Source organism: Stegostoma tigrinum, unplaced genomic scaffold (assembly GCF_030684315.1).
Source record: "Stegostoma tigrinum isolate sSteTig4 unplaced genomic scaffold, sSteTig4.hap1 scaffold_472, whole genome shotgun sequence".
Classification (NCBI taxonomy): Eukaryota; Metazoa; Chordata; class Chondrichthyes; order Orectolobiformes; family Stegostomatidae; genus Stegostoma; species Stegostoma tigrinum.
Genome location: NW_026728400.1, coordinates 29,738 through 46,606, shown reverse-complemented (window position 1 = coordinate 46,606; position 16,869 = coordinate 29,738). Strand labels below are relative to the sequence as shown.

Here is a 16,869-nt window from a genome sequence, read left to right as displayed (position 1 = left end):
CCTCCACTGCTTTCTCTGTTACAGGATGCAGGTGAGTATTTCATTTAACTTGGCTTTCACTTCAGCTCTATCGCAGAGTAAGTAAACAGCCGATCGAAGTGAAGGAAGGAGGATTGGCTCAGAATAGTAGGTGAGTTGGTGTGCTACATCTGTCGCCTGTGGCATGGCATTGCTGCAAGTGTCTGCAGTTTGGGCTCCAAGCTGAACTCTAAGACTCGGACACAGTCAGGACATCAGTGATGCAGGAAGGTAGATGGACGCTTCCATCCAGGAGCACATGGTTACTGGCTGGGACAAGAGGATATTGCTGTTTACTCTGGTACAGAGATGATGGGTTGAATGGCAGCGTTCTGTACCACAACATTTGTGTGATCCTGTGGGCAGCAAAAGAACTATAGCTATGTTCTTGGTTAAGTTGGGGGTGGGGCAGTGGATGGGGATTGGGTGGGGTGTGCGGGTGCTGGCAGGAGCAGGAGATACTGTTCCCTTACACCCCAGGACCGTTGTGTTACCTGCCCAGCATGATGACTGAGGGCAATTTCTTGAGATTGGTGTTCTTTTGGGGATCGTAGGATCCAACTGTTACAAGACTCAGAATCCCCAATAACCCAAGGAGAAAGAGTTGTCTCTCTCTCTCACACTCACTCTCTCTCTCCCTCACCTTGTCTCTCTTCCTCTCACGTTGTCTCTCTCCCTCTCTCCTCCTCGAGGCAATTTATATCATAGGAGTTAAACACGGTGCTGACAATGAGTAACTTAACTCCAGATTCCCCCCAAAGCCTTTCCCATCATCTACAAGGCACAAGTTTCGAGTGTGAGGGAAGACTCCCCACTTGCCCTGGATGGGGACAGCCCCAACAACACTCAAGAAGCTCAACACCATCCAGCACAAGGCAGCCCCTGCTTGATTGGCACCACATCCACAAACATCCCACTCCCTCCACCACCAACACTCAGTAGCAGCAGTGTGTACTGTCTACAAGATGCTCTGCAGAAATTCACCAAAGATCCTCAGACAACACCTTCCAAACCCATGATCTCTTCGATCTCTAAGGACAAGGGCAGCAGATAGAGTGGGAACACCAGCCCCTGCAAGTTGCCCTCTGAGCCACTCACCATTCTGATTTGGAAATGTGTTGCCATTTCTTCACTGTCAATGGGTTAAAATTCCTTCCCTAATAACAATGTGAGTCAACCTCCAGCTCATGTACTGCAGCGCTTCAAGAAGGCAGCTCACTCCCACCTTCTCAATGGGGGCAACTAGGGATGGGGCAATAATTGCCAGCTGGTGACGCCCACGTCCAATGAAAAAGTTTGAAATTTTAAAACCAAGGTGACAAAGTGAATGATCTCTGGATTATGACTGGAAGCACAGGGTCGAACAGATCAGAGAGTCAGAAGATGATTAAGGTTTGTGGTGGTCTGGTACCAGTTCTGGGAGTACTGTGCTGCAGAATGAGAAATGCAAGAAGCATTTTCAATAAAAATGGGGCTGGCAGGGGAAATGTACGCACAGAAAATGTTGGAAGTTACAGGTCTCTGTGGTGCACATCCATCGCGCCCCTGCGCGGCGTCTGGTCAGATTTCGAGTGACGTCGTGAGTAATCCAGCTGCTTTCTCACACGTGTCTGTGTGATGTTGAACACTTATTCCCTTCTTCTCCTGCAGCACTGCAAGTGGCATTTGGCTCGCTCTACCGAGACGATGTCTTAATTCATCCCAGTCGCGTGGTGACCGTTCTGGCAGCAGCCTGCATGCTTCAGCTGGTAAGACACACACATCGCCCCAATGTGCAGCCCTGGAAAGATCAGTCAAAATCCCAAAAGTTTGCAGTTGGTCTGTATTAGACAGTGGCCATGGCTTTAACCTTGCTTCAGTGTTCGCAACCGTAAACCTGCCCTGATTGCCTGATACTGTTCTCTGGAGTATCCTGATATTCAGCACCTCAGTCCTGGTGGTTGTGGCTGACGCTGTCTGGAATACATTCCCCATGCTCCACCCCACCACTGCATTCCCTCATTTCAAACACTCATTATAACCGAGCTGTTTGACCTGAGACCTTTGTTGTCCCTCTGACAAATATCTGCTTTCGTGTATCAGTATCCTAATGTACGTTATAGTGCAGCTGTGATCTATGTTTCCAGGTTTTATTCCCTCAAGGGTGTTCAGTGAATACAAGTTTTGTTGTACCGTGTCAAGACAGTTAGAAGCAGCAGCTGGTTCAAGTGTGAACAATGTTGTCTTGGGTTCTGGTTAATTTTGAGACTTGCTTTTGCAGTCTCTCGGGGTGAAGGCAGGACCCGAAACGGAAATAAGAGGCAATACTGAAAGTATTCAGTGATTCAGGATGACTCGGTAGACTGAGAAAACAAGAGAAGTTTTCAGGGAGCTGACCTTGGAGCTGAGCTGTCCATGTGCATGCCTGCGATGTTGCACCTGGTGCCAGTTTGTCTGCAGTCCCACTCACATTAACATCCAGAGCTGGAGTTGGACAGAGGGAGTCTGTCTTGTTCGTCCGCTGTGCCTGCAGTGGTGATCTGATAGAGAGGAGCACTGACAGGCACTTCATAGTCACGGCAAAGGATTTCTCACACCATGGCCCACAGGCAGAGATCTGGCCTGCGAAAGCTGGTCCCAGAGGCAAGCTTTAAGGACGGTTGGAAAAAGAAGGGAGAGATATAGCAAAGTTGAGGAAGGGGTTACCAGAGTTTAGGGTGAAGTGACAGCTGTCAAGTGTTGGATCAGTTAAAATCAGGCACATGCTAAAATCCAGATGAGGAAGTGGGCAGAGATGTCAGAATAGTGTGAGGTAATAGGAGGTCACAGAGACAGGTGGGGAGTCAGGAGGCAGGGGTGTGTCGGTAGGTAAGATGAGGGATTTTATAACTGATGCTGGCACTCAAGCTCTATCAGTGAAGTGCACATGTTTTCTGCCTGCTGTGGGTTATGGTGAGCTCCATCAGCTCCTTGCCTTTCTGTTCTTCTGTTTTTTTTGCTTTTTCCAGCTCACTCCCTTTTGCCCTCCTTCGCTGGGGGATGCAGGCCGTTGCTAGGCTACCACTCCCCAGGCCTCCGGTACATCACCAGCGAAAGCCTCTTTGATGTGAGAGTCGGTGAATGAATGTGCAGCCTTGTTTATTCAGGCATCACAAAGGCAGGATGACAATGGCAAGAGTTCAGAAGATCAGATCACTTCAGAAATGTGGCCAAAATTCCTCTGTAGCTTATCACTGGGTAGGGGAGCATCGTCAGGGAATATGGTTCAGACCAATAGAGGAAACACATCATGACGTTCTCCCATCCATTCAAATTCACTTTTATCAGGCATGATTGGGCAGGCTGGGTCTGGGGAAAATCAACAAGATGCATGTCTTGGAATGAATTGGGTGTTTCAGAGGAGTCCATATGGAGATGGTCAGTGAGGGGCCATCAGTCGAATACAGTCAGTCATGAGCCTTCACTCTGATTCTAACCCGTTAGCCCGGTGAGTGATGACAGTAGATAGCAGCTGGGATACAGAACGCAGGCCCATTTCAAGCTAACTTTACAAGTATAGGTGGGAGGAACGTGAGAGGCTAGTAATAATAGGCTCAGGTAATCAGGAGGCTCATGCATTGAAGATTTCAGCGCAGCACAACTGAATTGCGTGGAGTGAGAGTTTGCATCCCCAGCAGTTGGAACAGGCTGGGGACAGGGGAGGGAGGTGGGGGCGACATCCTCAGAGGAGCTTGGAGCTCACTGACTGTTTGATTCACTCATGGGATGTGGATGTCACTGGCTGGCCCAGTATATATTCCCCTGTCCCTCATTCCGCTGGAAAATGTGATGGTGAACTGCGTTCTTAAACTTCTGCACTGGAATACTTGCAGTGCTGCTCAAATAAGATTTCCAGGATTTTGGCCCAGTGACAGTGAAGGAATGACTATATTTCCAAATGAGGATGGTGAGCGGCTTGGAGGGGAACTTGCAGGGGATGGTGTTCCCATGTATCTGCTGTCCTTGTCTTTCCAGATGGAAGTGGTCATAGGTTTGGCAGGTGCTGTTGAAGCATCTCTCATGAGTTCCTGCAGTGCACCTTGTAGATAGTACATACTGCTGCCACTCTGTGTTGGTTGTGAAGGGGGTGGAATGTGGTGCCAAACAAGCTGGGGGCTGCTTTGTCCTGCATGGTGTCGGGCTTCTTCAGTGTTGTTGGAGCTGTCCCCATCCGGGGCAAGTGGGGAGTATTCCATCACACTCTTGAGGATTTTGGGAGTCAGGAGCCAAGTGAAACATGGTCAGTGCCAGCCTCAGAGCTGCTGTTAGGGCCATTGTGTTTATGTGGTTAGCCCAATTCAGTTTCTGGTCCACGGTAACCCCTAGGATGTTGACAGAGGGAGATTCAGTGATACTAGTGACATTGACTGTCAAGGGGCAATGGTTGCATTCCTTCTTCTATGTGATGGGGTAATTTGTGAGGGAGGATTGACCACAATTGCCTGCTTGGAGAGAGACCTCATGCCTGGAGAGAGGAGGTTGCCAGTGGTGGCACAGTGGAGGGATGGACAGTGACTAACAGTGTTAGGCTTCCATTTCGAAGCATTTCTGCTTCTCTTGGTCTACCAGGAACGTTGCAAGATGCATTTCCCTGTTGAATTGACAGCTCACAGTGGGAGCCCAATTCACGTAAGTATCCAACATAGGAAACCTAGACATGCCAAACCCGGGAATGGATGTGCACCCAGTGGATTTGGATCATGCTCCTTGTTTCCTCTGCTGCCTGTGGTGGATGGGTGTTTGTCACGTACAGTTCATGTACACCTGTTTTCCAGCAGGAGTGAGCAGACTCCCTGCTGAGTTTTTCATCTCCCCACAGGCCCTGTCCTCTGAAGCCATCCATAAAGCTTTCAGCCTTGAGACTTCCAGTAGCAGTGTCTTTACCTACTGGGGACTGGGTGGTGCTCAGAGCTAACCTATGGTCAGTTTCCCTTTTTGCTGCTCCTTGATCTGTGTGTTTGGGCACTGGGCATATTGCGTTTGCTGAAGAACAATGGGTACGTCTAAGCTGTATTAGCCCGTTGTCACTTTGTATCACTGAGCCAGTGTAAGAGGGTGTCGAGTGTGTGTTGCATGGGTGGCTGTACAGTGGGTTTCCGATTTACAGTTACTCCCTGCAAGTCTGCAAGTGAGAATAAATTCGATCAGGCACATGATGTGAGCACAAAAAGATGTGCAGCACACCTTTTCACTGGGGATGTGAGACGTCATGTTGAGGTTGTACAGGGCATTGGTGAGACCTCTTCTGGACTACTGTGTGCAATCCTCGTTGCCCTGTCCTAGCAAGGATATTAGTAAGCTGGAGGGTTCAGAAAATATTCATCAGACTGGGACCTTTTATGCTGGAGTAGCGAAGGCTGAGCGGTGACGCTACAGAGGTTTGTAAACTCATGAGGGGCATGGATTGGGTGAAAGACGGTTGTCTTTTCCCCAGAGTGAGGGATTTCAAGACGAGGTATATTTTTAGGTTGAGAGGAGAACGATTTTAGAAAGGACATGTGGGCAGTTTATTTTTACACAGGCAGAGGCTCGTGTGTGGAATGAACTTCTGGAGGAAGTGGTGGATGATGGTAGAGTTACAACATTTGAAAGAGATTTCGAAAAGGAACGTAAAAGTGCAGCACAGAAACAGGTTCTTTGACCCATGATGTTGTGCCGCATATACCCCCAAATTAAACTAATCTCTTCTGCCTGCCATTGGTCTCTATCCTTCCATTCCTTGCATGTTCATGTGCTCATCCAAAAGTCCCTTCAATGCCCCTATTGATCTGCCTCCACCACCAACCCTGGCAATGTGTTCCAGATTCCTGCCACTCTCCATGTAAAAATCTTGCCCCTCATGTCTCCTTTGAACTTTCCCCCCTCACCTTAAATGCATGCCCCCAGTATGAGATATTTCAGCTCCATCTACGCATCTCATAATGTTATAGACCAATCAAGTCTCCCCTCAGCCTGCCCGTTCCAGACAGAACAACCTGGGTTTTTCTCGCCTCTCTTTATAGCTCACACCCTGTAATCCAGGCAGCATCCTGGTTAACCTCTTCTGCACCCTCTGCAAAGCCTTCCTGTAATGTAGTGACCAGAATTGAACACAATACTCTAATTGTGGCCTAACCAAAGTCTTATAAAAGGAAGCATGCTACACGCCTTCTTTACCACCCTATCTACTTATGGGGCCACTTTCAGGAAGCTATGGACTTGAACCCCAAGATCCCGCTGAACATCGCTGTTGTTCAGAGACCTGCCGCTAACCATATACTTTCCCTTAACATCTGATCTCCCAAAGTGCAGCACCTCACACTTGCCCACGTTAAATTCCGTCTGCTATTTCTCCACCCATGTCTGCAACTGATCTGTGTCCCACTGAATCCTTTGACAGCCTTCTACACTATCCACAACTCCATTGATCTTTCTAATGTCTGCAGACTGGCTAACCCACCCGTACGTTTTTGTCCGAGTCATTTATATATATTAGAAACAGTGGAAGTCCCAGTATGGATCACTGTGGAACAGCACGATTCACAGACCTCCAACCTGAAAAACACCCTTCCACCACTACCCTCTGCCTTCTGTGTGCAAGCCAGTTCTCAATCCGCACAGCCATGTCACTGTTGATTCTGGCACCTTAATCTTCTGGGTGAGCCTATCATGAGGGACTTTGTCAAGACCCTTAATAAAATCCATGCAAACAACATTGACTGCTCTCCCCTCATCGACCACCTTTGTCGCCTCCTCAAGAAATTCACTCAAGTTAGTAAGACATGACCTGCCCTGCACAAAGCCACGCTGACTGTCCCTAACTGGCCGTGCCTTTCCAAATGCACGTAAATCCTATCCCCGATCAGTCTCTCCAGCAGCTTCCCGGCCACGGATGTAAGAATCACCAGTCTGTAGTTTCCTGCGTTTTCTGTATTTTCCTTTGTGAACAGAGGAGCATTAGGTACTCGCCAGTCCTCTGGGACCTCTCCAGTGGCTGGTGAAGATACACAGATCTTGGTCAGCAATCTCCACCCACCACTCTAAATAACCCACGACAGATACCATCGGGTCCTGGGAACTTCTCCACCTTAATGCTCTTCAGGAGATCCAGTACCACTTCTTTCTTGATCTCAAATTGCCGCAGCATGCTCAACGCAAATCTCACTATCCTCCATATCCTTCTCCTGGGTGAATACCGATACAAAGTACTCATTTAGGATCTTACCCACACTCCTCTGCTTCTAAGCACAAGTTCCCTCCTTCATCCTTGAGTGGTCCTGCTCTGTCCCTAGTTATCCTCTCGTTTTTAACATATGTACAAAATGCCTTGGGATTCTCTTCAACCCTACTTTCCAAGGTCATTTCATGACCCTTTCTAGCTCTCCTAATTCCCTACTTGAGTTCTTCCCTGATTTCTTTATATTCTCTGTCCTAATTCTGACATAGTTTGCTCTCTGCCAGTTCTTTAATCCTACCTTTTCCTAGTTCAGAGCTATCTTAAAATTTAAGGAATAGTGATCGCTGTCCCCAAAATGCTCTCCCACTGAAAGGCCAGTCCCTGGCGAGGTTCAATAGCCAATACAAAGTCCAGGATGACACCTCTGGAATAAACCCCCTTGAATAATAAGTTCCACCCTGTCTAAGCCTCTTCCTCTGAAGGAATCCCAATCAATATCGGGGAAGTTAAAGTCCCTCACTATGACAGCTCTGTTTTTATTGCATCTTTGAATAATCTGCCTCCCTATTTGCTCCTCAGTCTCTCGGTGGCTGTTGGGGCCTCTATGATATAATTCCATGAAATTGATTACACCCATCTTATTTTTGAGCCCCACCCATATTGCCTCAGTGGATGAGCCGTCTGGCATGTCCTCTCTCACTGCGGATGTAACATTCTCCCTGATTAGTGATGCAACTCCTCCACCTCCTACCTTCCTCCTCACCTCATCTAAAACAAGAAGCCCTGGAATGTAGAGCAGCCAGTCCTGTTCCTCTCGGTTTCTCTCTTGTAATGGCCACAACATCATAATTCTGCGCACCGATCCAGGATCTCAACTCATCCACCTGACCTTATTCGTGTGTTGAGTTGGATCATTGCATTGAAATAAACACAGCTTAGCCTGTTGGTACAATCAAGTTCATTTTCCTGTCTCTGTCTGTCCTTCCTTGCTGATTTACTGATCCTAACAACTACCTTCTCCTCAATCTCTCCACTGGCTGACCTGCTGCTCTGGTTCCCGGACAAGTTTGTGAATAAGAAATGTTTGGAGGGAAGTGGGTGAAGTGCAGGCAGGTGGGAGAGTTTAGCTCGGGAGCATGGTGCACATGGACTGGTTGGACCGAACGGCCTGTTGCGGTGCTGCATGACTCTTGTTTGGACACATATGTTGCAGGTAAGGACTGGCAGGACAGGGTGCCACTGAGGAGATCAGAGGGTAAAGAGGTCACCCAGCTGTCAAACGATATGGTGTGAGGGGGGCCATTCGACCCATTGTGCCTGTGGTGGCTCATTTAAAGGGTTGTCCAGTCAGTGAAGGTTTTGAATAAAAGCGAAGTGCCTGTCGTGCTGGATTTCTGAAATGAAAACAGAAACTCAGCAGGCCTGGCTTTGACTCCAGTACTTTAAGACACCTTCTCTCTCTGTCACACCATGAGCACTTCCTTTGCCGTTTGGTGTGGCCACCTTTCCCATCCATTCCACTTGCTTCCCCGCACCCTGTCTACCACACCAAAAAAAAATATCAGCTTTCCAGCGCCCCCTGGAGTTGGGAAGTCGGACTCAAAATGTTCCCTCCCCACAGATGCTGCCAAACCTGCTTAGTCCGTACTGTGTTCTGATTTGAGTCAAAATCTCTTGGTTTTTCCCCAAACGAGGGCTGGTCCCATTTTCCCTTGGGAAGATCCACCAGCTATCCAGGTAAAGATAGGTCATCGCACAAGCTCAGGCTTGTGCTCTTGAAGGTAACATGAGCACTCGGTGTGCCAAGTACCTGTGTGTTGTTGTCCTGGTGGTGGCTGGGTTGGGGATGTGTCTGTGTGTGAGATGGGTGGGTAGTGGAGAGACCGCACAGCCTCCGCTGCTGTGTACCTTTGCTGACCACCTCTTTTATTTTCTCCCACCTGGTTGCCAAAGGACGCCCTGATTCAGCAGTGCGGGGAGACCATGAAAGAAACAATCACTTCCAAATCAGTCTGCGGTTTCTATACAGCGGCTGGAACTTACGGCCTGGACTCTGTGAAGCAGAAGTAAGTTCCCGATGCTCTCCTGCTGTTTGCTCGCGCTGCTTCCGTGAGCTTTCTGTTGCTGTTGTCCTGCTTCCCTTGCGCTGCAGGTACTTCAGCAGCGAGAATAATTGTTGTTCCTGCTGGCCAGCCCAGAAGTCTGTAGTTTCTTGCAAATTATTTCTTATTTGTTAACGTTTACAGATGCTTCGAGTGGCTCCTAAACAACCTGATGACACATCAAAGTGTGGACCTGCTGAAGGATCTCAGGTAATTCATCTTTGATTCGGCAACCACACAGAGTTTCTCGCTCTCACTGCAGAGGGAAAAAACATGCTCAAATGTCGCTTGTGGCGGGAGAGTTCAGTATGAAAACATGAATTCCTCCTCACAATTCGATGAGATGGGTGCTCACTGCAGCAGAATGCTGGTGACTATGAGCTGGAAATGTACTGCCTGAACAAACGTTCCTTGGGAATGTTTGGATAGATTGCCATGAGGCTGACTACCTCCCCTGGGGGGTCATTAGGGATCAGCAGTAAATGATTCTCACAGCTCACGAATCAAGAAAGAAAAGGGGCTTGGATAAACTCTCGGTGAACAAAATTTTGCAGCAGAGAAGGGCAGTGGGAATCGGGTTGATGAGATCAGCCTTTGAGAGAACAGTGACAGTGTTGATGGACTGATGAGCCTGTCTGTTTCATGATTCTGCGTCTGAGACGGGGGCTCCAACTTGCAGCCAGTCATTTGCTTGCTCAGCCTCAGACTCTGTCATTCTGATGGACTGCCCTTGAACTGGCGATTTCACAGTGTTAGCGAGTTTTGAGAAGATTTGTAGCTCAGGTTGAGGTTCTGGATGTGAGTTTGCTCGCTGAGCTGGAAGGTTAGTTTTTAGACGTTTCGTCACCATTCCAGGTAACATCATCAGTGAGCCTCCGGTGAAGCGCTGGTGTTATGTCCCGCTTTCTATTTATAAATAGAAAGCGGGACAAAACACCAGCGCTTCATCGGAGGCTCACTGATGATGTTACCTAGAATGGTGACGAAACATCTGAAAACTAACCTTCTAGCTCAACGAGCAAACTCACATCCAGATTTCACAGTGTACGCCAGAGACACTCGGAGCAGATATCCCCAGCCATTGTGCTGCGCTTCCAAACCATGTTGAGGAGCTGTGACAGAGACCAGGGGAACTAACCATTTTTCGATCAGACCTTGAGCTTTACTCAGGAGATCCTGCTTTCATGTTTAGTCAGGATAATTCTTGTCCAGTTTAATTCGGCATTCCGCTGTCACGACCCTCTGTTGCTGAGTAATATTGTTGTTTCAGTGTTGTGCAAACCAGAAACATGGCTGCTTCCACCTCGTCGACAGCAGTTATCACCTTGTGCTGTGCTGGAATTTTTTCAGCTCACTTCCCAATTCCGTATTGTGGGATAGCCTCCTGCAGGTGCATTGTCACTGGAGAAAACTGTGCTTGCTTAAAATGTGCTAGATGTCTGATGGTTTCCACATCCAAAGATATTAGCGTTCATTCTCTCCACGACTGTCTCCCAATCTGCTGAGTTTTTTCCTCTATTTCCTATTGATATCTCTCACTTCTACATTCCCTTCCATCTTTGCTTCAACAACTCTCTCTCTCGCCTGTTATAAGGTTTGGGATTGATGCGGTTGCTTGATGTGTGGTTCAGCTCAGACAGTGATGTCTTTTTCTCCCCGCCCCTCTCCTTCCCCCAGCATAGGTTTGATGGAGAAACTGATCAGTTCCCCAGACTTGTTTGTGATGCAGGTAGAGATGGACGTGTACACTGCACTGAAAAAGGTACGTGTGCTGCAACAACAACTTGTATTCAGCTAGCACCTTGAACGTAGAAACATGATGCAAAAAAAAGGAATATCACACTGAGTGATATGACACAATGTGAGGGCAGATGACGAAGAGATTGGGCTTTGCAAATGCTATACCTCAGACCGTAAGAAACTATAGTGAATTGTGAACACAAACCAGTCCATTCACACAAGCCAGCCTCCCATCCACTGACTCCATCAACACTTTTCTCTGCATGGGCAGAAGATACAAAAGCTTAAACACATGTACCAACAGATTTAAGAACAACTTGATTCCCCTTGTTATTAGACTCCTGAATGCACTTCTCAAATTTTAAATTTAATGTCAACCCAGCTCTCCATGCACCTTGTCTGCAGCCAGATGTATCCCTCGCTCTGTTCTATTTTGCCAATGCACTTTGTATGTTATGATCTGCTTGTACTGCACGCACAACAGAACTGTTCATTGTACCTAGGTACACATGACCATAGTAAATCAAATCGATCGATAAAAGGAGGGGAGAGTCTGAAGGAGGGAATTCTAGAGCTTTGAACCGAGACAGCTAAATGCACAGCTGCCAGTGCTAAGGGAGTAGAAATTAACAAGACACATGGGCCAGAAATGGAGGTGTGCTGAGATCTCTTAAGATTGTGGAGGAGGTTACACAAATTGGGACGGGGGGCAGGGAGGGATTTGGGAACAACAATGAGCATTACCAAACCAAGTCCAGACCCAGAAACTGATGTCGGTCACAGAACCTGGTGATGAGGACTAGGTATGACTGAGGGAGGTGATAATTCCAGCGTACCTCGACATGACATTGAGCAATGACAGAACAACACACAGATTGCCACAAATCTCCCACAAACCTGGTTTCACCTAGCCCACCCAGTTCCAAAAGTCTTCCGATCTTGGGATTGTCGTCCACAGTTTGCCAGGATGTAGCCATCTGTTTCAGTGCTGTTCGGGTGTGAATGACAAACCAGTGTCACATCCCTCACCAGCTGGAATGCTGCATGGTATTTGAGGGTGTGCCAGACACTGTTGGAAGTTTTTCAGCCATAGCTTTGCCACAGAGTTTGAGTAATGGATTACTTCTGTAATGGGATGAGGATGGCAAGCTGAGAGGAGGCTGTTGTCCACCAAGTTTAACGTATCAGTGACGTGAAAGGCCCTTCTGTGAACAGCAGATATTTTACAAGCAGCGGTTCGGCAGATCAGAATGAGATGCATGCTGAAAAAAATGCACATTTGGTCAAAGGTCGTCAGGACAGTTTCCAAGAAATGCCAAAATAACAGGACAGCAACATTTTCCCCGTGTGAGAGTGCTGATTGGTTGGCAAGTCAACTCAGGTCAAAGTGCAACCATGCAGTATGCACCAGTTCATGTTGACTGACAGATTGCTGCCAAGCTTTGTTCAACTTATCAACCAGGCAGGTTGATTGTGGTCAAAGCGCTGGCCTGAAAAACAAATCAGAAACTGACTGTGACCTATTTTGTTGACTTTATTTGATTAATTATTGTCACATGTATCTAGATGGAGTGAAAAGTTTGGTTTTGCGTGCAGTACAAGCAGACCATACTGTACAAAGATCATCGGGTGATAGAACAGAGCAAGGAATATAAAGTTACAGCTGCAGGGAAGGTGCTCAAAAAGCATTTGATTTGAAATTTGAGAGGTCCATAAAACAGGTGCAGTCCATCTTCTTTCTGTCTGGAAAGAGTAGGGCCCTGGGTTCATATTTGTAGCTGCCAGTAAATGCAAGGGCACCATGCCACAGCCTGACTGATAATTCGAGATTCATTGTCAGCATCATTCTTCACATACACGGGGCTCTTTACAAAATGTTGCGCAGTCACACCATCATAAATAATGTTGCAAGGACAATGAGTTGGGTACAGTTGTAGCTTTCTTGTTGTGAACAGCCTGATGGGATGTACTGGGCCATCTGATCTTCCAGCCTTTGGGGTTTACAACTCACACCCCATCAGCACTGAAGTTCACATTCCACATTCCATATCTGTCTGACAGGCAGAAGGTCTTTCTTTGCTTGACAGCAGCTTCCTGTCAGTGACCTGTTGTGCCAGACAGAAATGGTCCTTTCTTGCGCAGCAATCCTGAAAAAAAATTCATGCTCAGTTTCAAGCCCTCAGCAATTGGGCAGATTGTTGTGCAAAGGACTGGTATTTGTCATGGTTAAGTTGTTTATTCTGTTACGTTCCGTTTTATTGACATTTGCAGCTCAACACGGGGAGTACAAAGGTGGGGAAGCAGTCTATTGCAGCCCTGAGGACACTGCGTGGTACATCTTACACTGGCTGTATTGCACTGTGATTGTTCAAACACAGCTCCCGTCAGCGGGCAACATGTTATCAGGAGTGCCTCATGTCGCTCAGATTTGAATTCTTTCTTTTTGCAGTGGATGTTCCTTCAGCTCGTGCCCTCCTGGAATGGCCCTTTGAAACAGTTGCTGTCTGACACAGACAGCTGGCTGTCCAAACGTCAGAAAGGTGAGTGTTAACTGCTCTCTCCTGTCCTTATCCCTCAGGATGTGGGGTCGACAGTGGTTGCCTCTGCTGCCTGAACCACCTTTGCTGGTAAAACACACACAGTGACCCCAGATCTGGTTTGTGTGTTTGACACCCAGGTTTTGCTCAGGACAATGAGGGCAAAGCTTTGGTGCACAGTCCGTGGTTGTACTACTGTACGTTTTGGGCCCATTCTTCACGAGGATCCAGCTGATATGAATGAGGTAGTTTTCAGCTTCAGTGAACATACTTTGCACTTAGAATCACATCTGTTCAGTGGAATCTGTTATTGTAAAGCTGACTCCCTGAAAGCTGAAACAATTATTTGTCCATTGTGCAATGAGAAGTATGTGAAACACTCAGTGTCAGTCTCGTGGAGTTAGTGTACATCAGCTGTTCTTGTGCATGTGACCATTCGTAACGTTGATACGCCTCACTCTTATCTTCATTAATCCATTTTCCATTCATGGAGAAGCTTCCTGGGTTTGCTGAATTATCTTTTATCTTTTATCCTTTACCCTGCCTCCCAGCAAGGTTCGAGGCAATGTGCCAAAATCATCCCGAGGCAGAGGTTAAAGACAGTTCACCTTGCCAGAAGGAAACCTGCTGATATTGTTGCTGTCATGTTGCACTGCACCATTATGTAATTAGCTTTTGTTCCCAACAGGGCCGTTGGCATCTCTCTTCATGACGATTAATGCCTGTACTGTGTGGGGAATGGCTCTGTACTCAAGGGACGAAGTAAACAGCCATTGTATAGTTAGTGCCAGGTACTCCAGGCCTGCTTTACACATTGCCCTCGACCATCCCATCTGGGGATTGAGAGTGCGGAAATTCAGGATGGGGCGTAGGTATCAAAAATGAAGTGGGGGGGGGTTTGTTAGAACCTGAAAGAAATTTGAAAGGCCTGGATAGATTGGATATGGAGAAGATGTTTCCACGAGGAGGAAGGAGTGGGACCTGAGGGCACAGCCTCAGAGAGAAGGGATGACCCTTCAGAATTGAGATGAGGAATTTCTTCAGCCAGAGGGTGGTTAATCTGTGGAACTCATTGCTGCAGACAGTTGTGGGGGCCAAGTCATTGAGTGTATTTAAAACTGAGAGACATAGAACCTGATTTATAAGGGGGTCAAAGGTTATGGTGAGAAGACAGAGAATGGAGTTGGGAAGCCTGTCGGTCCATGATCAGAGTAGACTCAGTGGGCTGAATGGCCTAATTCTGCTTCTGAATCTGATGTTCTCCACCGTTACCTTGTCAATTCAGTTTCCTGCTGCTAACTTGCTTGTTTCCTTGCCCACTCAAAAAGGAATGGTTTCATCTGAGTGAAAACAGGGGGCCTTTGCTGATCTTTCTGTCTTTACAGACAACTGCATGTTGTATTATGCCATTGTGCTTACGAGGCTGTGCGTTACAGCTCTGGCACTGAACAGTGCGACTCAACACTGTGAGCTGCCAATATGGGAATCCACTTGGCGACGTTGCTCGCTGCTGATGGCCTCAAAGTAATTAGGGTACATGTTCTGTTATCACTTCTCACTTTGAGAGACTTGAAATTATTGCTCTGCACAATCTTCCTCCTGTTGTCGTAAGCATTCTGAGAACAGTTGTTCAACAAGTCGGGGTCATGTATCGCCAATGAAAAATTAATCTGTTCCCCTGGCCAAGGAGAAATCCGCCGAGCATCAGTTGTTGGAGCAGGGTTACAGAGGTAATGATGCACTGTCCACCTCAAAAGAGTGCGGTCCCGTTCCATGGGCAGCAGCTGCTTACAGCACAGATAATCTTAACTGCACTGTATGATCTCAACCGAGTTTGCCCCCTTGGAATACATTGCATGCATCTCCGAGACTGACCCGAGCCTTGAACAGAAACACCTGGCCCAGGATTTAAGCTTGTTGCTGAGATAGTCTCCTCCCACTGGAATCCCTTGTGAAATCAGAACCCTGCAGAATATAAGAAAAAGTGTTTTTGGCCATAGCTTCAACATTAAGCATCTCCCAGACAAGGAAACCAGAGCTGATTAAAAACCTCCTGAAGAAGGGCCTAGGCCTGAAATGTCAGCCTTCCTGCTCCTCTGATGCTGTTTGGCCTGCTGTGTTCATCCAGCTCCACACCTTGTTATCTCTAATTAAAAATGAGTTGGAAGAACACACCTGTTGCTGTTAAGAAAATGTAATAACAGTTATCGTTCCTGTACTGTCACTGCACTGAAACATGCAGCTTTTCCTGTCATTCCATCTTTCTGCCAGCTCTCTTTCTGTCTCTATCTCTCCTTATTTCTCTTAGTGTCTCTCTGATATCCACTCGCTGTCTCCCTATCTCTCACTATCTCACTCTTCTCTCCCCTCTCGCCTGTCATAGTGTCTCCATCTCTCGTACACAAATAGAGAGACATTTGTCTCTCACTGACTTGCACATCTCTCTCTGTCTCTCACTTTCTAGTACAGAGTACTCACTCTCGACTTTGTCACTTGTGTATTCTGTTGTCTGTCTCTCACTCTTTCCTGCCTCTGCTGTCATTTTGTCTCTCTTGCAGTCCTGTTCTGTCCTTTGTCCCTCTTTTTAACTGTTCTGTCTGTGTCTGTCTGGTTGCCTTGCTCAAACTCAGCCCTGCCCGTCTTTCCCACTCACTCCCCAAGTCAGTCTTTGAGTTGTGTCTCTCTCAGTCAATCTTGCTGTCCAGCTTTCTCCATGTCTGTTTAGGGGGGGCAGTGATGGAGTGATCATGTCACTGGGTAATCCACAACCCCAGGCTAATGTTCTGGGAGCCACGTGTTCAGATCCCATCATGGTGGATAGTGAAGTTGAAATTAAGAACAAAAATCCAGATGCCGGTTATAAAGTAAACCTGTCCCATTGCTAACAGTGTAACCATAGTCGACTCTGTGAGAACTCATCTGGTTCTTTGAAAGAAGGAAATCTGTTGTCCTGAGCAGGTCTGGCCTGTAAATGACTCCACACCCACAGCAATGCAGTTGACCCGATAGGCAGTATTTGTCTGTTTGACCATTGATGCCTGCGACCTCTTTTTTAAAAAAAAGTTGCTATCTCTGTCTCTTTGAATTTGTTTCACTCTCAGTCTGCCTCAACTCCTTCTCCCTGTTAGATGGCTTCAGAAGAATTGCTAAATTTCAGCAAGATTTTCTGCGCCAAGCACTTGAACTGACTTAAGGTTCAAAGCCTACAGCTGTGGGAACGAGATCTGGTTTCCCTTGCTCAGTGGGAGATAGCCTGGTACTTCCACAGGAAGTCGTGGGTTGTAACTGAATCAAAAAC

The 16,869-nt window shown here is 47.3% G+C and overlaps 1 protein-coding gene across 3 annotated transcripts in view; it reads left to right on the top strand.

Moving 5' to 3' along the window:
• Positions 1-16,869, top strand: part of gmcl1 (germ cell-less, spermatogenesis associated) — a 51,705-nt gene that overhangs the window by 14,331 nt on the left and 20,505 nt on the right. For all 3 annotated transcript variants that reach the window (XR_009444684.1, XM_059644054.1, XM_059644055.1), the window contains exons 2-6: positions 1,669-1,766; positions 9,146-9,258; positions 9,439-9,504; positions 10,972-11,056; positions 13,484-13,574. Coding sequence is in view for 2 of the 3 variants with exons in the window: in XM_059644054.1 (XP_059500037.1) it covers positions 1,669-1,766; positions 9,146-9,258; positions 9,439-9,504; positions 10,972-11,056; positions 13,484-13,574 (453 nt within the window). In the remaining variant the exon portion in view is untranslated. The remainder of the gene's footprint in view (positions 1-1,668; positions 1,767-9,145; positions 9,259-9,438; positions 9,505-10,971; positions 11,057-13,483; positions 13,575-16,869) is intronic.